General features: G+C 35.6%; 2 protein-coding genes across 2 annotated transcripts; both read right to left on the bottom strand.

Moving 5' to 3' along the window:
- Positions 1-397: 397 nt before the first annotated feature.
- On the bottom strand, positions 398-2,947 carry LOC121411957. Its single transcript, XM_041604868.1, is given in 3 exon segments — positions 398-1,114; positions 1,434-1,508; positions 2,811-2,947. Coding segments are annotated over 3 exon segments (291 nt in total). The 3' UTR covers positions 398-1,035.
- Positions 2,948-3,829: 882 nt separating this feature from the next.
- LOC121410170 (transmembrane emp24 domain-containing protein 3-like) lies at positions 3,830-18,486 on the bottom strand. The gene is made up of 3 exons (XM_041602074.1): positions 17,973-18,486; positions 9,485-9,733; positions 3,830-7,568 (listed from the first exon to the last, which is right to left on the bottom strand). Exons 1-3 carry the CDS (start codon positions 18,126-18,128, stop codon positions 7,338-7,340), a joined length of 636 nt encoding a protein of 211 aa, XP_041458008.1. The 5' UTR covers positions 18,129-18,486; the 3' UTR covers positions 3,830-7,337.
- Between the last annotated feature and the right edge of the window lie 3,648 nt (positions 18,487-22,134).

Below are 22,134 nucleotides of genomic sequence, written 5' to 3'. Positions count from 1 at the left end.
TTCCCCTCCCCCTTATCCAGGGAGAGGAGACAGAAATATTTATAAAGCGAGAGAACAAAGAGAACTCTATTGCAGAGAGGGTGGTTTTTCACCATTTAATTGAGATCGGAAGATCTCTGCATAAATTATGTTCGGTTTTATTTCGTGAAAATTCTTAATATAACTAACAAAGTATTTTTAATAGATTTTAAATATTTATGGGACATTCTCAGCCCACACTCGCCCTTGTCTTAGAATATTAGATCTGTTGTATTCTTGAGATTCCGATTAATTCGCCCCAACACCCCACCCCCCAAAAAAAAAGATTTCCTTTTTTTTATACTTTTTTCTTTTTATCTTTACATGTTATCTAAAGGCACGTAAGTATTGAGTATTTTCCTTTTTTTGATTAAGTGTCCCTTTATGGCGCGCGAAGCCATTTTTTTCACACATGGATGCATTATTTTAACACCAGCAGTACTTGCCGCTGTACATACATGTATATACAAATTGTATATAAACTAATTGAAATTCACCCTTTGAATTGTTAACATTGCATGTGTAGCGGGGTTCGAATAAGTGCCATGATATTGTAATAATTGTGACAAATAATTCTTATAAATTGTATGGGCGCGCCGTCTTGTCCATGAACTGATGAAACAAATGCAACATTATATACACCAATAACATAAATAAATGATGATGATATGAACTTTTAATTGCTTCTTATTTGATTCATTTATCAGACAATAATAGTTTGTGAATATATAATATAATTCTAGTACTTTTATGAAGTTGGAGAATCAACAAACTGTGAAAGAACCCTCCCTAAAGAGAGAGTACTTTCTCCCGTTCTCTCTATTACCCCATCCTCTGTCTCCTGTTACCCCTTCCTCTCTCTTCTATACCCCATCCTCTCTCTTCTATACCCCATCCTCTCTCTTCTATACCCCATCCTCTCTCTTCTATTACCCCATCCTCTCTCTTCTATACCCCATCCTCTCTCTTCTATACCCCATCCTCTCTCTTCTATTACTCCATCATCTCTCACTTCGATTACCCTATCCTCTCTCTTTTATTACCCCATCCTCTCTCTTCTATTACCCCCACCCTCTCTCTTCTATTACCCCATCCTCTCTTCTATAACACCACCCTCTCTCTTCTATTACCCCATCCTCTCTCTTCTATTGCCCCATCCTCTCTCTTCTATTACCCCATCCTCTCTCTTCTATTACCCCATCCTCTCTCTTCTAGCATCACATCCTATCTTTTTGATTAACCTATCCTCGATCTCTCTTTGATTACCCCATCCTCTCTTCGATTACTCCATCCTCTCACTTCTATTGCCCCGTCCTCTCTCTTCTATTACCCCAAATTCTCTCTTCTATTACCCCATCCTCTCTTCTATTACACCACCCTCTCTCTTCTGTAACCTATCCTTTCTCTTCTATAACCTCATCCTCTCTCTTCTATTACCCCATCCTCTCTCTTCTATTACCCCCACCCTCTCTCTTCTATTACCCCATCCTCTCTTCTATAACACCACCCTCTCTCTTCTATTACCCCATCCTCTCTCTTCTATTGCCCCATCCTCTCTCTTCTATTACCCCATCCTCTCTCTTCTATTACCCCATCCTCTCTCTTCTATTGCCCCATCCTCTCTCTTCTATTACCCCATCCTCTCTTCTATTACCCCATCCTCTCTCTTCTATTACCCTCATCCTCTCTCTTCTATAACCCCATCCTCTCTCTTCTATTACCCCATCCTCTCTCTTCTATTACCCCATCCTCTCTCTTCTATTACCCCATCCTCTCTCTTCTATTACCCCATCCTCTCTTCTATTACACCACCCTCTCTCTTCTATAACCCCATCCTCTTTTTTCTTTTACCCATCCTCTCTCTTCTATTACCCCATCCCCTCTCTTCTATTACCCCCATCCTCTCTCTTCTATTACCCCATCCTCTCTTCTATTACACCACCCTCTCTCTCTTCTATAACCCCATCCTCTCTCTTCTATTACCCCATCCTCTCTCTTCTATACCCCATCCTCTCTCTTCTATTACTGCATCCTTTCTCTTCTATAATCCCATCCTTTCTCTTCTATAACCCCATCCTCTCTCTTCTATTACCCATCCTCTCTCTTCTATTACCCCATCCTCTCTCTTCTATTACCCCCATCCTCTCTCTTCTATTACCCCATCTTCTCTTCTATTACCCCATCCTCTCTCTTCTATTACCCCATCCTCTCTTCTATTACACCACCCTCTCTCTCTTCTATAACCCCATCCTCTCTCTCTTCTATTACCCCATCCTCTCTCTTCCATACCCCATCCTCTCTCTTCTATTACTGCATCCTTTCTCTTCTATAACCCCATCCTCTCTCTTCTATTACCCCATCCTCTCTCTTCTATTACCCTCATCCTCTCTCTTCTATTACCCCATCTTCTCTTCTATTACACCACCCTCTCTCTTTTATTACCCCATCCTTTCTCTCTTCTATTACCCCCATCCTCTCTCTTCTATTACCCCATCCTCTCTTCTATTAAACCATCCTCTATCTTCTGTTACACCATCATCTCTCTTCGATTACACCACCCTCTCTCTTCTATTACCCCATCCTCTCTCTTCCATTACCCCACCCTCTCTTTTCGATTACTCCATCCTCTCTCTTCTTTTACCCCATCCTCTCTTCTATTACCCCATCCTCTCTTCTATTACCCCATCCTCTCTCTTCTATTACCCCATCCTCTCTCTTCTATTATCCCCTTCCTCTCTCTTCTATTACCCCATCCTTTCTCTTCTATTACCCCTTCCTCTCTCTTCTATTACCCCATCCTTTCTCTTCTATTACCCCATCCTCTCTCTTCTATTGCCCCCATCCTCTCTCTTCTATTACCCCATCCTCTCTTCTATTACACCACTCTCTCTCTTCTATTACCCCATCCTCTCTCTTCTATTGCCCCCATCCTCTCTCTTCTATTACCCCATCCTCTCTTCTATTACACCACTCTCTCTCTTCTATTACCCCATCCTCTCTCTTCTATTGCCCCCACCCTCTCTCTTCTATTACCCCATCCTCTCTCTTCTATTACCCCATCCTCTCTCTATTACCCCATCCTCTCTCTTCTATTACCCCATCCTCTCTCTTCTATTACCCCATCCTCTCTCTTCTATTACCCCATCCTCTCTTTTCTATTACCCCATCATCTCTCTTCGATTACACCACCCTCTCTTCTATTACCTTATCCACTCTCTCATATTGCCCCATCCTCTCTTCTATAACCACTTTTGGTGGTTTAAAATATATTAGGCATTGTAATATGGTCGTGATTATTCTCTTTCATCAGCTACATCATCATCTTAACAAGACTCATCTTATTATTTGTTTCCACCCGTTTCATTATGCCATTCACATTATCCCCGGCATTATCCACCATCTATCTCCTTCACCACACCTTCCATCAGTTCTGTTAAACTCTGCTTTATTTCTGCAGCAGTTGTTCCATATAATAGTTTCCTTTCACTATTCACACTATTATTTAATATCATCTTTAAAAACCCCCACCCTTTTCCAGCCATTGACGACTTCTTCTATTTTGAAACATCCCATTCTATATCAAACTGCTACCCCCTTGTTCTACCACCCCTCACTTTGTGTCTGTCTGTCTCTCTCTCTACTTAAAAAGTTCATTATCATTTCTCTTGTAGGTAGAACAAAGATATAGTAAACCTGCACTACTCAAATATCAAAATCACTTTTTTTTCACCATGCACATTTCAAATCAGAAACATTACAAGATCTAATATCATTAATAACGAAGCCATATAAAGCTTTCGAATGATCAATATCAGAGATCCAATCAACTTTAATTTGATAAAATCATTACAACTATATTCATCCGATTATCTCTCCAAGAAAAAAGAGGGTTTTAATTGTAAGAAATAGTTTTAACCAAAGTGATATCATTATACAAATGTACTATAGAATAATAGAATGAAAGTCATGCATTCTTCAGTTTGCTAATCAGTGCTTTAAGACAGGTTCCCTGAATGAGCTGACTACATCCCCTCATTAACTACTATGTATCCTAAAACCAGAAATACATGCAAATCGGAAAACGCTGCTCTTCATTGGTCATGTCATGATACCTACATAGAAAGAAGGGTTCATGAAAATCATGAAATTCAACATGAAAAAATCTTACACTGGAAATTCAAATCATGCAAGCAAACCAACCAAACCAAGTATGCATCTGTGAAGAGATCTACACTTAAACAACAAATACGTAGGATTATTGGTATTGGTAGAGACGAAACAATATGATCCATACAATTTCACAATAGCTATCTATACAAAAAGGCCTACTCACAAAGGATATTCAAGCATAGCATAATAATAGTGAAAGCATTATTTATAAATACATGTACACAATGTTCATACTCTTTGAGACAAGACGAGGCTAAAGTGAAGATGATCACGTGATTATTAGTCTACATAAAACATTTTCTAAATTGTAACATATGACCTCATTCTCTTGATATTTAAACACACAAAGAACTATACAAAATATCTCTTATCTTCTTATCTATTTACAAATGTTTGTTAAATGATTCCAAAAAAAAAGGAAATGTAAATTTACACCTTGATATAAAGATAATAAAAGACAATTCATTAAGACATATATGTCAATGTCGTATCTTGGGGGCGAGTGGGCGATTTCCCCTGGTGCCATCAAAAAATAACAATAAATACTTGTAAGTTTAATTACTTAAACAAGCAAAAAACCACTTTATCCTAACACCAGAATTTAAGAGATATGATATCAGTGCTTGCCCTGACATTTTTTTTTCTCCAAGATACGCCACTGAGTAGAATGCTCAATGAAAGTATAAATACCAAGAATCATTTGTCCTAAACATCTATATCAAATGAAGAGTAACTATATAATGTATGTCTTCATGCAGTATATCTTCCATCAGATGTGCTATTACATATAATATCACATACTGTACATAACAGCCAGCAAGTTCACAGAACTTTATGATTCACCACATACATGTAAACACACATTTGACATTAAAGACAAACAAAACTTCCTACTACAAAATTAAACAATATTGCCCAATCTGACAAACATTCAAAGTTTTAGTTCACTATACAGCTTGTATATGCCTTTGTTTAAATTCAATTAGTAATAATGAGGAAAAGATATTTTTTTGTTGCATACGGACTCCAAAATTTGCTTTCATACATGTTACGTGTAATATGATTCTGCTTTTGGAAAAAATAGAAATCAATCTTTCTGTAATGCCTGGTCCGAGGAGGATGAGGAGATTTGACATTTCATTGTCAGCTGGTACATGTATGTACTACTAGTATTTGTTTAGAAAGAAAAATAATGAAACAATACTAAACCAAAGCAATGATCGTAATACTGGGAACGGCACACAAAATTATCAATAAATCACCTTTCCTTTAATTAGACTAACCTGTATACCTTGCAATAAATGGCATGGAACTATGTATTTTAAACAGAATTAATACCCATTTAAACTTATTATTTCTTCTGAATACATTGGACTACATCAAAATAACAATTCATGTGAAACAAACCTTTTTTTTTTAAAGGAAACCTATATGCATCAAGATAATTAATATGGTAGAAGTGGACAATTAATAAGATATTTTCTTTGTAACTTATATAATTACATTCATAAAATGTAAACAATATAGGTACATCAAAATAACTGAAATGGTGCTGAACAATTCTCATATATCAAGATACTGTAATTATGTGAATATGCATTAATCAGCAAGATTTTTAAAAGTGAACCAAGGCCTTTTAAAGATATATTTGAGTATTACCCAAGGAAACAGGAGAAGCTAAGTTAATTGGGTTGGGTAAAAGCAGTCATCAAAATTGTCATATCAGTCCATTTCGGTCAAAAATCAATTTTGAGATTTTTGCAGAAAGTCCTACTCTATTCATAACGTAATTTTTAGGCAGCAATTTATTTTATTTTCCAAGATATGAGAGGATTTCCAGGGTGATGCCAAACAAATATTCAATAAAATGCGCAAATACCATTGGAAACGTGTACTGTAACAGCGCGATACGACGTTTTGACTGACCATGATTTCAATGCGCGCGGTCAACCAAACCGTTGTACATGTACCAGCACTGGGCACTGCATAGACTTTGCATGTGAAAAGCAATACGTTTTCACCGATTGGGAGCATTGAAATCGCAGTCAGTCAAAACATTGTATCGCTCTTTCCCTATGGTGTTTTTGTACAGGGAAAATCTAAGTCACTCAAACCAAAATTAAAAGCATGTAGCTCTTAAATTTTCTGCTCTTTTGCAAAATTTTCTTGGATCCTTACTTTTGTGTGAAAATAAAGATACCAATGTCAAGCAATTTTCTTGGTCTTTCCAACCATGTATTTTTAGAGCAATGAATATGTTTTATGGCTGGGAAACTAGATGTAAAAATTATAGTAAACTTTGAAGTTGATTTTCTCTGAAATGGGCTTGCACCGTCGTATGTGTGATACAACAGTTTGGATGACCGCCGACGATATATCACTGGCAATAAATTGACAGGTCTTAAGTTGCACAACATCATGTTTAATAAGAAAACCTTTGTGGGACACCAATATTTGCTGAACTTATCATTGGAAGATATTTGCCTAGTTTCAAAGATACACTTTTTTTTGGTATGTCACAAAAATCCACCCAACTAGATAGACTTACCCAGCTACATAATATTTCCACCTTATATGTTTGTCATTTTGCCTCTGAAGAAGATTCTGCTAGGATCGAAAGCTTAGGCCCCTTTTGACTCTCTTACATAATATTTCCAAAGAAATTGGTCTGATCTATTTTAAAACTTCATCCCCTATGCAAATTTGCATTTTTTTTTCTTTAAAAAATGAACTACTTTGGTCAGATTGTCCTTTAAAGAAAAGTGGACAAGGTTAATGCTACAAAATAACAAGTGATTAAATGGCGAAAAAATGTGACAGAAAGTTTACAGGAAACCTATTTCTATTATTAACCTGGATTTCTTGCATAAATAATCTGAAAGTCAAATTAGGAAAGCAGTAGAAAAGGCTGTTGCAACTTTTATGAACTTTCCTTAATTCTATGAATAAAATGTAATTGAATTAACATTCCATATTGGTTATGTCAATTATATATTTACCGTAAAATAACTTGGGTATGGACTTTTAATTCTCAACAACAAACCACCACAAAATTTCATTAATTTCAAAGCAAACAATAAACAAAAACAGGGACAAGAACATCTCAAAAATATATTCAACCTAGAACTAAACAGTGAAAAATATAATAACTATGCTCTGCCAGTTTTGTTTTTTCTGTCTGTGAAAAAACTACGAAGAACAATAACTTGACCTATACCAATAATAAGAATTAAGATAAATTCTCCTAAAGACCAAAGATGGACTCTCTGATTAAGACGCTCTGCCTGAGCTCTCCCCTTTGCTTCTCGTAACCTGTAATGTGTCTGGAAGTTGACTACAGCTTTAAGAGCTTCATGGATTGTCACACAAGATGTCTCCAACTGAAAAAAGAACAAGAGGTACAGATTTTAACAAACTGTATGATCGACTTCTTCAGAATTTGAAGAAATGAATAATACATGTACATTTTGTATAATCTGGAATTAAATACTTCTTTGACTGTTAGGTGATTATTTGACTAATGGAGAGATATCTACATGAAGAAATATTTACATCATAACTACTACCACAAACCAAAAAATGAAATTGACAAATCATACAATCCAAATCTTACTAAACACAGCAATTCAAGCTTCATCCATTTTCACTGCTTGCCAGCCGTGTGTACTTCTTAATATAACTCGCATTATCGGACTTTAAATATTAGCGTTCTTGTTCTTTTCACCAGATTCAGGACTATGACATCAGGTTGTGTTAGGAGCGTTGTGATTCCATAGGTTTGCACACAGAAAAACTGGGTGATTTTTCTGCTTTCCAGATTATTTTTTTCTTCTTCTCTTCTACCACATAGAGATATCTTTTCCTGCAAGCATGAATTAAATAACTCTACAGATTTCCTGCTTAAGGAGCAAGTTTCCATTCTATATGCATTCAAATTGTGTGCAACAACTTTTCCTGTCATAGAATAATACTCAAAATTAGTCCGTACAAATATGTGTCTAACCATACTGTTCATCAACTCTTAAACTGGGAATCACTAAAATCAAGGCATACACATGTAAAACATACTCTTTCAAAGGTTTATAAGAGTTTGAATGGTCTTAGTGTGCTTTACTTACATAATATATTTTAGTTTTCATCTCATAAATATTCTCTCTGTTCTGATAAAAATCTGTCTCTGCCGAAACAACAAGACTAAATACTGCAGAAGAGTGTTTTCATACAGGGGTACGTCATATTTTAATGAATAGCCAAATGTTTTGTTTCTTTAGTACTTTTAATAACGCAGTTAATAACCACATCTTAAATTGGGCCCGACTGTACATTATTCTCAGTTGTTCAATCAATAGCTATATACACTGAAGTGTAGGGTGTGTTAATATAGGGGAGGGCATAGGCTGGGTGCTATGACAGATTAGTTTGATTTCTTATTGTTTTGGTATGTTATTATTATATTATGTATGAACCATATTTGTGTAATTTTCTTTTAATAATAATAATAATAATGTGACTTATAAAGTGCAAAATCCAAATTGTAGAGTGCTCAAGGAACACGAAGAGCTAAGAGTTAAATATAAAAAGTTTTTAGAAGATTATTGAAAGTCTTAACAGAGGTAACGTACATTTTTTAATGTCTTCAAGAAGGCTATTCCACAAAGTTGGACATGCAAAAGAAAATGATCTGTCCCCCCAAGTTTTTGGAACTTTTGGAATAACAAGGCAGCCAGAAGTGGATGAGAGCAAAGACCTACTTGGTCTGTAGAAATTGATAAATGAAAAGCTGTATTGTGGTGCTGATCCAAGAATACTATGAAAAGCAAGCAACAGAATCTTAATAATGATCAAATTTTTGATAGGGAGCCAGTGCAGCAAAGTCAACATACATGTATAGAGATATGAGAGCGTTTATTTGACTAAGTGATGATGCGAGCAGCTGCATTTCTGAAGCTTATATAAATGAGCCAGCAATAAATTGAACAAAAGGCCATTACAGAAATCAGAAATGCTATATGAGGATCCCTTGACCAGCAGTACCATGACTCATGCTGCTGAGTAGGACCATCCTCCTGTTGTTTCATTTATCAATTTACATGTATCATTTTATATCTATTGTTATTTGTTTTTAACGCCGGAAATAAATTCAATCAATCAATTAGAAGCTCAAAAAAGCCTTAAATCGTCAAAACGTGTTAAATTTGAGTTTTTCTTTTGATAATGGAAATGACTTACTTTTTTTAAATAAGAGTAGCGAAAAACTGCATTTGATTGTCTTTGGAACGCAGCCTGTTTTACTCACCTGTGTTAATGCTGTAGCATGAGCTCCAATATCTCTAATAAGAGGATCTTCATCTCCTGCCATGAAGTCAAAGTAGACAACCTTATGTGCAAATGTTGAGAACTCATTGCTGAAGCAGAATTCTATAGTCCCAGCTTGATCTGTAGTCCAAGTAAATGTGTCATATTGTTTTCTCTTCTCCTTGTAGACCACAGTGCCACTGGGAGATTTTACCAGAACATCCACATCATACTGTCCACCTGTTACAACCTAAACACACACAAATCACTTGTTAAACTATGTTAATCAACCTGAGTCTTTTATTAGTGCATGGAGCTATTACAGTATTAGTGCCTGGATAAACAATTGTATGTCAGTTTCAGCCCCCAAAAGCAACATATGAAGAGCTCACTTGCAAAAGGGGTTAGGTCCATTTTCCATCAAATTTGATATTTTTTTTTGTCTCAATGTAATTGTAAAGATTTTTTGTAGCTCTATATTAGATGATACCAAATAAAAGCTGAATTCCCATTAAAAAGAGAACTAAAATGGCAAAGAAAAATCAACTTTTTTCAAAAGGGGTTAGGTCCAATTCAGTTTGGTTGCAAAAGGGGTTAGGTCCACACAGAATTATATTGGAAAAAAATATTTCAAAAAATATGAAGACAGGTAGATTTCTTTTTTCATGGTAGGGTATCATGAAAATTTAGTTGCGCATAGGAATATGGCAATATGGGAGAATTAAACAAATGATTTTCTTGGATTGGACCTAACCCCTTTTGCAAACAAACTCTTCATATATGGCTATGTGTCTTAAACTCGCACCACAAAACGGTAGTTTTACTATTCTTTTTCAATTTTCAATCAGTTTAACATACGATATCTTGGTTGAATGGAGAGATATTGTCCTAAAATTGGTATCATTTCAAAGCTAAATATTTACTCTATCATGTCTGAAAAATTGAGCGCAATAGCACATACATGTAAATTAGCGACACCCCAATTGATAATAGAGCAACAAGTGGATTGCCTCTGGCCGTCTCACCTGCATCACGCGGTTCAATATAGCAGCAGTGCTGACTTTGAATACTAGTCTTGCACAAGATGTTCAGTGATACATGGTTACTCTTATATCCACTTTTTATGAACTAGACCAATAAACTTACAGAGATATGATGGTTATTCAACAAAAAACCCAACATGGCCAAAGTTCATTGACCTTACATGACCTTTGACCTTGATCATGTGACCTGAAACTCGAACAGGATGTTCAGTGATACTTGATTACTCTTATGTACAAGTTTCATGAATCAGATCCATAAACTTTCAAAGTTATGATGGTAATTCAACAGATACACCCAATTCGGCCAAAGTTCATTGACCTTTGACCTTGGTCATGTGACCTGAAACGCGCACAGGATGTTCAGTGATACTTGATTACTCTAATGTCCAAGTTTAATAAACTAGACCAATAAACTTTCAAAGTTATGATGGTATGTAATTCAACAGATACCCCTGATGCGGCCAAAGTTCATTGACCCAAAATGACCTTTGACCTTAATCACGAGACCTGAAACTTGCCCTTTAGTGATGCTTGATTACTATTATGTCCAAGTTTCATGAATCAGATCCATAAACTTTCAAAGTTATGATGGGAATTAAACAGATATCCCCATTTCGGCCAAAGTTCATTGACCCTAAATGACCTTTGACCTTGGTCATGTGACGTGAAACTCATGCAGGATGTTCAGTGATACTTGATAAACCTTATGTCCAAGTTTCATGAACTAGGTCCATATATTTTCTAAGTTATGATGACATTTCAAAAACTTAACCTCAGGTAAAGATTTCGATGTTGATTCCTCCAACATGGTCTAAGTTCATTGACCCTAAATGACCTTTGACCTTGGTCATGTGACATGAAACTCTAATAGGATGTTCAGCAATACTTGATTAACCTTATGGCCAAGTTTTATTAACTAGGTCCATATACTTTCTAAGTTATGACGTCATTTCAAAAACTTAACCTCAGGTTAAGATTTGATGTTGACGCCGCCGCCGCCGTCGGAAAAGCGGCGCCTATAGTCTCACTTTGCTTCGCAGGTGAGACAAAAGGGGGCGCGGGTAGTTGGGGGTGGGGTAGGTACACACAGAGTCTATGGAAACTCACATTTCATATTCTAAACATGAATTATTTTGGAATGTACACAGGGGGCTACTATGTAGATACCTCATTTTGCTCTCATTTGAGAGCTTGAAGTGAGTAGTTTAATCCAACAATCTTCGACAAAAGAACAATTAATTTGAACTAGCAATAATTAACCTAAAAAAACCTAAAATTCAACATAACACCAAACATTCTCACATAAGAAAAATTCATGACATGATTTTTTAGCTTAATGGAGACCTATGAATTATTATGAAATTGGTGTCCTTTGAAAGCTGATTATTTATAAGCTTTATATTGCGTCTGTGTGCCAACTGTTATGACAAACTGGAAAAGCCGAAGTTACAGGTTTTACCAAATTTTCCACAAAAATATGGTTACCATGTTTCCACCCACTCCAAATCATTAGGTGGCTTTGCTATGTCATAATGGACCTCCATGACAAATTTGAAGATGATCGGAGAAGAAACACAGCCAGTAGAGCACTCACAAGAAATCTCTATTTCCACAACAAGGCAAAAGCAATTTTGTGTCTCACCCACTTATGAAAATAACCAGAAATATCGTGATTTGCGAGGGCACGCAAGAGAATTATATCGAAACTTCATTGTGAAATGACTGGGATGGAATAACACTTGTCATAAGAGCCTTGCACATAAACTTGAATAATGACCTGAAAATGACCTTTGACCTTACCATGTGACTTCCGACTGCAGCATAACATGCAGGTCGCCTAAGTAAATCTACCATCCAAGTTTTGTTGAAGAGTGACTTGCGGTTGCAGAGTTAGGTGTCATAAGAGAGTCTTGCATGTAAACTTTAACGTTGACCTGAAAATGACCTTTGACCTTACCATGTGACCTCCGACTGCAGCAGAACATGCAGGTCCCCCAAGTCCATCTACCATCCAAGTTTGGTTGAAAAGCGACTTACGGTTGTGGAGTTACGTGTCATTACAGGTTTGTGACGGACGACATTCGGATCCCTAAGTCTCGCCTTCACCTCTGGTGGGCGAGACAAAAACACTTGCTACCATGGCAACAATGTCTACGCCCACACCCAAATCAAAAGGTGGCTTTGCTTTACCATAATGGACCTTCATGCCACATTTGAAGGTAGTCTTGGTATATAAGCCTAGGTTAGTTAAACTGAAGTTATTTGTGTTAACAAGGACTGCAGAAGGGTAAGATGAAAATATGTCACTGTGACATTGACCTTTGACCTTTTCACCAAAAAATCAATAGGCTTCCTGGGATTCATGTTCGATACATAAACAACAAATAATACGAGTCTAGGTTAAGTTAAACTGAAGTTATCGCGTTCACAAGGAAAAGTTAATAGACGGACGGACACTGAGCGTGATACCATAAGTCCCCTGAGACGGGCGTATAAAAACAATTGAATGATACAATTGTTCGTCAGGAATCATGTCTTTTAATTTAAGTCATAATAGTTGACCTACTTTATGGTGACCTCCCGAATGAAGAAATCTCCATCAAACTCACATGTTTATCATAAAAGAAAGTAGGCCCTTCCCCCCTTATGAATTTATTTTTTATATTTCTTTTTTTATATCAAAAGAAACTAAAAAATGAGATTAAATCTTTTAGTTTATTGTTCCAATGAAAATCTTTCCTAAATCAATGCTGGTACCCTGGTATTATGCATGCATCCCTCAAAATGCCACCCACAACCCTGCATATGAATGAATTATCCCGGATGATTAGAATTCAAAGTCCTAAGACGTAAACTACTCATTCATGAAGAATTCTTTGAGACTGACACACAGGTGCTGCATTTCACTTCTTGAAAAAATTCATCACTTGCCCGCACCATGTCCCCACCCCCACTTGTGGCACTGCCCACGATGATACACATATATTTTTTTAAAAATACATTTTGGTGAAAGTTTTATGAACTAGACCAATTTCAAAGTACATGTAATGATGGTAATTCAATGAATACCCCCAATTTGGCAAAAGTTCATTGACCCTAAATGACATTTGACCTAAATCATGTGACCTGAAACTTGCACCTGTTCAGTGATACTTGATTACTATTATGTTTAAGTTTCATGAATCAGATCCATAAACTTTCAAAGTTATGATGGTAATTCAACAGATACCACTAATTTGGCCAAAGTTCATTGACCCTAAATGACCTTTGAACTTGGTCATGTGACGTGAAAATCATGCAGGATGTTCAGTTATAATTTATTAAACTTATGTTCAAGTTTCATGAACTAGGTCCATATATTTTCTAAGTTATGATGACATTTCAAAAACTTAACCTTAGAGGTCAAGTCCACCTCAGAAAAATGTTGATTTGAATCAATAGAGAAAAATCATACAAGCACAATGCTGAAAACTTCATCAAAATCGGATGTAAAATAAGAAAGTTATGACATTTCAAAGTTTCGCTTATTTTTAACAAAATAGTTATATGAACGAGCCAGTTACATCCAAATGAGAGAGTCGATGATGTCACTCACTCACTATTTCTTTTGTTTTTTATTGTTTGAATTATATAATATTTCATTTTTTACAAATTTGACGATTAGGACCTCCTTGCCTTAAGCACACAATGTTCAAATAATGAAATTCCACGTGCTCAGAAAGAAATGAAACTTCATTTCACATGACAATTACGAGAAAATGAAAATATTTCATATAATAAAATACAAAAGAAATAGTGAGTGATGTCATCAGTTCCTCATTTGCATACCGACCGAGCTGCGCATATACCCGGGGTAACTGTTTTGTAAAATTAAGCGAAACTTCAAAATCTTATTTTACATCCGATTTTGATGAAATTTTCAGTGTTATGCTTATCGATTTTTTTTCTTTTTATTCAAATCAAGTTGTTGTAAGGGTGGACTTGTCCTTTAAGTTAAGATTTTGATGTTGATTCCCCCAACATGGTCTAAGTTTATTGACCCTAAATGACCTTTGACCTTGGTCATGTGACATGAAACTCAGGCAGGATATTCAGTAATACTTGATTAATCTTATGGCCAAGTTTCATACACTATGTCCACATACTTTCTAAGTTACAATGTACATGTATGCTGTCATTTCAAAAACTTAACCTTCGGTTAAGATTTGGTGTTGACGCCGCCGCAGTCGGAAAAGCGGCGCCTATAGTTTCACTCTGCTATGCAGGTGAGACAAAAACTATCTTATAACATGTAAATCGATGCAAAGCGTTACGCGAAGTCGGCAAAGTGTCCAATCTTTTACTGTAAAGACTTTGGTGGAAAGTTAATTGACAAACGAACGGCAGCACTTGCGGGGCTTTTTTTCTAGGTACGTAGAATTTTCTATATTTTTGGTTTTCATTTGTCATCGTTTTGAATATTTTCCAAAAAGTATTATCGTCAGCAAAAATAATAAAAAAGTATGTTTTTTAGGTTATTACATTTATTGGTGTCTCAATTTTATTAAAAAATCATTGGAATTGCCCATACAATGAATCATGAATCTAGTTTCAAAAATACTGACAAGCTGAATTAAGGTTGTGAACTGTATTAGCGCCACCAAAGACCATCCTTTTATTTCCGTGGAAGAGACGTGCGAAGCCACTTTCCAGGCAGAGGCAAGCAATTTGCTCTTTTTTGTGTCTTTTTTAAATTAAAAAATTATGTTAAAAATTGAAAATGGAATGCTTTTCACCAGAAAAAGCCCTGGTGAGTAACGGAATGGGTTTCGGCAAACATCATTCATGTTATGAAGCGATGTTAACGACAAATCTAAAATCCATCGCGTAAACACGTTGGTTGTGCGAGGTTCATGTAACGAACATTGCAATAGTGTGAGTGCATGTACCCTGGCTTTTTAATCTTAAAGGAGAATGAAACCTTTGGAACAAGTAGGCTTGTGTGGAAAGAGAAAAATCAAAGAATAATAACGAAGAAAGTTTGAGAAAAATCAGACATATAATGAGAAAGTTATGAGCATTTGAATATTGCAATCACTAACGCTATGGAGATCCTCCTATTGGCAATGCGACAAGGATATATGATGTCACATCACTCACATGTGAACTTTCCCTTTGATGGACTATGAAATACCCTCAAAATGTCGCTTTTTGCTTTTTCTTATGGTGAAATAATCAGGCGCGTAGCTAGGGGGGGCGGTGGGGGCAGTCGCCCCCCAAAAAAACATCCCCAAAAAGAAAAAAAAGAAGGGAAAAAAGAGAGGAGAAAAGCAAAAGGGAAGGGAGGAAAGGGAAGAAATACAGCTTTGTGTTTTTTTTTCTTTTCATTCTTCATTTTTTTTCTCAAAAAGAGAAACTCCTTCACTCTTGCTTTAAATTCATATAATTATGAATTTTGCTTCCGCGCTGTGCGCGGCTAAATGACAATATTGAAGTTCTCCATTGTTTCCCCCACCCTTTTTCTAACCCTGTTTTTGCACCTCAGCTATATGTGTTTCTTGGCAGTTTTAAAAGTTCAAATGTATACATTAGGGCATGGAATTAGAGTAAGGTTAGGCCGAAGTATATGAAGTTATCTTTTTTTCTAATTGATCGCCCAATTTCTGGTCGGGTTGGCTCTGAGCGGGTAAAATCTTTATATCAATTTCTGGCGTCACCTCCAAGGCAACTTCTCCCGCTTTTCAGCTCAATAATAAACCATGATTTTAGGACAAACAGGTTGCTAATTTAAAATAAAGAGGAAGGTATAAAATTTGTGTCGTATTAAATAAAAAAGTACAATATTTTATTATCAAATTCTATTAAACTTCATGTCATTTCCCTGGACATTCATCTCCTGTCCTGTTTTGCGCCCTCAGTTTGAAATTTTGAATGACACTTAAGTTTCTTTATTATTCAAAATGAAGCGCTTCAGGATAAGTAAAATGAGGCACTCTTTATTATATAACTTAAATGAATTACAGAAGTTTCAACTTTTGCGCACTATTTTCCTTGTAGTGAAGTTCAACAATCTTAGAAAATCTATTGAATTAGAGCCAATGGGGTATTAGAGATATGTGCATTTGATGAAACGTCCGCCCTTTAAAATTTCAGAGTTTCATTGCTCTGCGCGGGGAGGAATATCTTCCTCCTGGCATATACACTTCTCCTCTGTTTTGCGAGTTAAAGATATGCACTGTGTCGCTAAATTTTTTGTAATCAAATCTGATCTTTCCAAAGGAAGTATTTAATATATTTTAGATAAATTTTTCTCGGGACCCTTTTCATGGCAAAAAAATGATAAAATGCTTTAGCTTCCGAGCTTCGCGCGGGGTTATTATTATTTTAATTTCCTCCATTGTATTCCTTTTTTGTGCGTTCACAATCACTTTTGAAAACAAGGTTCAAAATCACAATATAGGCAACTTAATTGGAGCTAATATAGGTACTAGAGACAAGGGAGACGGCTCCTTTTCATTTTAATTTATGAAACACCAAAAGCTTCGCGCAGGAGGGGGAAACTCCCCCTCCCTGCACTCACCCCCTAGGGAGCGCGCTTCGCATGCTCTGTAAGTGTTGGCACGCTTTGCGTGCATTTACCGCCCCCTCCAACATGAAATCCTGGCTACGCAGTTTGATATTAACTCTTTATCCATGACTTATTCTTTAAAAATCTGTATTACATGTCCTCCTATAGAAAGAACACATGGTCTACTGATAGATGTGATAAAAGAGGCAATTTAACTAAAGTGAAATATGTACTAAAGTAATGGGGAGAGTTGTTCACAAGTGACATCACACATCTTTGTCGCATTACCAAATTGAGGATTTCCATAGCATTAGACAGTGATCACAATATTCAAATGCTTGTAACCATGGTAACTTTCTCATTATTTGTCTGATTTTTATCAAACTTTCATTGATCTGTTTCTTTGATTTTCCTGTTTTCACACAAGCTATCTTGTTTCAAAGGTTTCATTCTCCTTTAATGGATCTTACTCAAAACTCAAACTTTTTTTTCTTCATTTAGTCTTCAAATTTCAATAATCTTTTCTGCTTTACACAAAGAAATTTTTCGTCAGGGTGAACTTCCCACTCCCAGCATGCAATGCATGCATATTATGGAGGAGTGGAGGACACACATTAATTTTCAACACACTGCCATGCCACAGCCTAGAAATTTTTACTGGAGCTGTTACTTGTTTGTTGTTGTCTGTCGGGGCTGAACGAGTAAAGTTAGCTCTAGATCTAATGCAAATTTACACTACACTACAGGAAGAATACCGTACACACTCCAATCTCAGTACACGGGACTGAACTAAAAAGATTTCCTACTTTTTTAAAATATAAATCTATAGTATGAAGCGACAACTGGATTGCAAGAATATATAAAAATGATAATATAGCTTACGACAAGGAGAAAATTACCTGATATTCAAGAATGATTTTCACATCTTTTTCCACATCCTCATGAAAGCACTGGTTGGCGTTATCTGGCAACTCAAAAGTCAATTCAACAGCTTGCGAAACGGCAAGCAAACAAAACGTCACCAAAATACTAAGAAATAGTGTGATTTCACACATTTTCAAGCTATGATGTTATGTTGACGATAAAAGTTCAATACAAGAGTGGTTGAAATGAGAAAAATTTATTTCAAGTCCTGCTAAAATCATCTAATTCTCTCCCGAAGTAGCCTCATTTCTCTGCAAAAGCTCAACCTCTGTTCAGCGAAAACCACGTAGGCCTACGGTAAGTACCGGTACACCGTATGCATTTGGGCAACGTGGCACACGTACTACATTTGCACATATCACATGCACGGAAAGTAGCTTAGAGCTTCAGGTCAGAGTCAGAGACTCTTGTTATTACGCGATACTTTACTCTCATCTGCTTTAGTAGTAGTAAACGTGTCTTCTATCTCATATTGTAGCTGTTCTGTATGCATACCAACCCGGATATTTGTTCAGCCACATTTTCCCGTTCGACCGCTCGATTTTTTTTTTTTAATTATGTGTTTTATTGGTATTCAAAATCACATATAATCACAATATTTACAGGTAATGGGAAATGATTTGAAACAGTTCAAAAGCAGTAAAATCACAAAACAGAGATAAAATAAAAAATAAATGAAAAGAAAAAAAATTTAAAAAGGGTGACATAAATCAAAATAAAACATTGGACGATACAGGTTACTCTATACGGAATACACATCGCGTGTATTTTAGTTTTGTCAGACGTGTATCAGTCAGATATGATTATTTACGTCTGGGACCGACCTTTAACGTCACCATCCGAAAGACGTGACCAGGGGGGTGTTTCATCAATATTTTCGTCCGACAAGTTGTCAGATCTGACAACTTTCCTGGATTCTGATTGGTTGAGAAGCACTGTTACTACAGTAACTGTCGGATAAAACACTAGTTGTCGGATAAAACGTCTGACAAGTCCTTTCATGAAACGCTCCCCAGGGCTCGAACCTCTGCATCTTGTAACTTCCCCACAGCTTGGATTACAGGCGCACGCCACAACGCCCATCGAGATGAATTTACATGTATAATCATTTGTAGCATATTACTCTGTGCATCGACCGCTCGAAGATGATTTTTGTTTGTTTCTTTGAAGGCCGTAATCCTAGTCACTAAGCTTATATTATTATATAATAATCTCACAAGCCTTACCGTATTTAAATAGTGCGAGCGCGAAGGGCGAGCTTTATTTCAAGTATTTTGTCTAAAAATTTAAACATTCTGAGAAATGTTTGTGATCGATCCTAAACCAGATGAAATAATTCGTTTAAACTGATTTGAAAACAGACATCAAAGATAAAAGAGTTCTCTGGAACTACATCAAAATGAAGATAAGAAATTGTACACAGGTCTTTTCAAAGAACTTAGCTGTAGAAAGAAGAAAGAAAAGAGAAATTCTTGAAAAAAGAAGTCGAGGTTTTAGAACTTAGTCTTTTCGAATTAAGCAATGAAGAAAAATTGAAAAGAATGAAAAAGAAAAAAGAAGATCTAGCAGCTACTTTTAATTAATAAAGGAATAAAAATACGCCGATCCAGGGCAACTTGGTATGAAAGTGGAAAAGGGATACTAGATATTTTAGTCAACTGTTACATGCAAATAAGAAAAAAGTGTATTATAATGAAGACTTTGGTAAATTCGGATGGGAATATAATAGATAAAGAAACAGAAATTCTAAAGATGATTAAATCATTTTATTCAAAATTGTATTCCAAGGAGGTTTTAGAAGATAGTGTATCTGATATGGATTTAAAAAAAAAACTTACCGTCATTGTCAAATAACAAAACAAATTGTGAAGGAAAGGTTTAGGAAGGATGTTTTGCAGTCCTTAAAGGAATGAAACAAAATACATCACCAGGGAATGACGGACTGACCGTAGAGTTTTTTTTTTACTACATTCTGGACAGAAATAAAAGGGGCCTTTAACGAGGCTTTTGAAACAGGAGAACTAACTGCATCACAAAAACAAGCTGTGGTCATTCTGATTGCCAACGGATGGATAGGATCCCCATTTACGTAAGAATTACAGGCCAATATCTTTATTAAATATTGATTATAAAATATCTAAAGTCTTGGCAACAAGATTAAAAGATGTTTTAGAAGTCATTATTTCAGTAGATCAATAATTTTCATGAACGGGAAAACTATTGGAGAAGCAATCCGACTAATAGACGACGTAATATTCCATGCGACACTAATTGATTTACCAGGGTATATGATAGTTATTGACTTTCAAAAGGCTTTTTGATTCGGTGTCCCACGATTTTCTTAATAAAATATTATATATTTATAACTTCGGTCCACAGTTTTGCAGATGGGTGGAAATTTTGTACAAAAACTCATTAAGTTGTATTTTTAATGGAGGAATGTCAACGGGATATTGTGATGTACGTAGAGGTGTAAGGCAGGGGGTCCCCTCTCCCCATACCTGTTTATTATATGTTTAGAAATACTGACACATAATATAAGATACAATAGGGAGGTTAAAGGTATTTGGTTTGGAAAGGAGGAAATAACACAAATCATGTATACAGATGATATGACCCTTTTTGGTCAAGATGAAGATTCAATTAGAAAAGTCAAAGGTTTATTAGAGAATTTTGGAAATATTTCAGGATTTGGTGACAATAAGGATAAAACAAGTTCTCTTGATTGGGTCTTTACAAGGAAAATCTTATGAAATATACCCTTCGGACAGAGAGTGGATTTTGTTAAGATATTAGGGATGTTTTTTTTCTTCGAACAATGAAGCAAAAAAATTGAATTATAAAGAAATATTAAGTAAAAAAAAAAAACTTTTAGGTTGGTGGAAACAGAGGGATTTGACGTTAATGGTTGAAATACAGTTACTGAAGTTATTTATATATTAAAAATTCATATACACAGCATCCCTCATGCCAGTTCCAAAACGGGTTTATGAGGATTTTTGAGTTCCTGTGGGGTGGAAGAAATAAAATTATTAAAAATACCATGTATCTGGATTACCATTTGGGAGGTCTGAAATGATGAATTTTGTACTGTTAATAAAAGCACAGGGAGTTATGTGGGTAAAAAAACTTATGGCAAATAACGAAATGAAATGGAAATTTTATTTTAATCACGCTACATTGTAGGCGGAAGTTTCATTTTTTCTTGTGACTATTTACTCTGCCAAAATTCTATACAGATCTTTTGGAAGTGTGGTTAGAAACGAGGAATTTCCAGCAGAAATATGAACCTTACAAAGGAAATGAAATAATGTTTAATAATATATTCATACGAGTTAACGGAAAGTGTATATTTGACAGAAAGCTTTTTGACAAAAAAATATATAGATTGAACCATGTAGTGATAGTGATGGAAATTTAAGATCCCATGGATACTTTCAACGACGAGGATTAGAATCCAATGACGTCGAATTGATTGGCAAGATCCATGATACACTTCCGGTCAGCTGGAAGAGATAGATAGAAACACAATTCCTGATGATCCTGACATAACAATTTTTTATTAGGTAAAAATGTTGTAGCAATAAATAATATTTCATCAAAAAACTTTATACAACATTTCTTTACCAGAAAACAATTACACCTGGAGTATTCACAAGACTAAAGTGTAACTACCGTCTTTCAGATGAAGACATAGAAAATATTTTTAAAAGACCAAGGCAATGTACATTAAACAGCCGACTTAGAGAGTTCCAATTTAAATTTATACACGGAATCATTTATACAAATCATCATTTGCATTTATTTGGGAAAGTTGATTCTAATCTGTGTAGCTACTGTAAAAAGGAAGAAGAGACTTATCGTCATTTATTTTTTTCAATGCAAAAAAGCAAAATTAATATGGAGAGACTGCGAGAATATTTTTGACTTTGTTTCTTTCACCAATCTTACTTGGGAAGACATATTTTTGGGGATAGAATTAGCAAAAATCTTTCTTAATGCCTTCAGTTCGACTAGGTTGTATTAATGATTGGTTTTATGTATTTGGAAAATCTGTTATGTTATAAATATTTTGACATTAGAAAAGAATTGAGTACGTTGAGTGTTATTTGGTTATATTGTAACATTAAAGAAAAA

The sequence above is a fragment of the Lytechinus variegatus genome, chromosome 3 (assembly GCF_018143015.1).
Source record: "Lytechinus variegatus isolate NC3 chromosome 3, Lvar_3.0, whole genome shotgun sequence".
Taxonomy (NCBI): Eukaryota; Metazoa; Echinodermata; class Echinoidea; order Temnopleuroida; family Toxopneustidae; genus Lytechinus; species Lytechinus variegatus.
The sequence above is the reverse complement of the archived record's forward strand: the minus strand, read 5'-3'. Positions and strand labels throughout refer to the sequence as shown.

Coding starts and splice junctions, on each gene's coding strand:
- LOC121410170 (XM_041602074.1), bottom strand. CDS start 18,128: ATGTGTGAAATCACACTATTTCTTAGTATTTTGGTGACGTTTTGTTTG. Junction 9,734..17,972: donor AAATCATTCTTGAATATCAG/GTAATTTTCTCC, acceptor GTGTGTGTTTAG/GTTGTAACAGGTGGACAGTA. Junction 7,569..9,484: donor ATGCTACAGCATTAACACAG/GTGAGTAAAACA, acceptor TTCTTTTTTCAG/TTGGAGACATCTTGTGTGAC.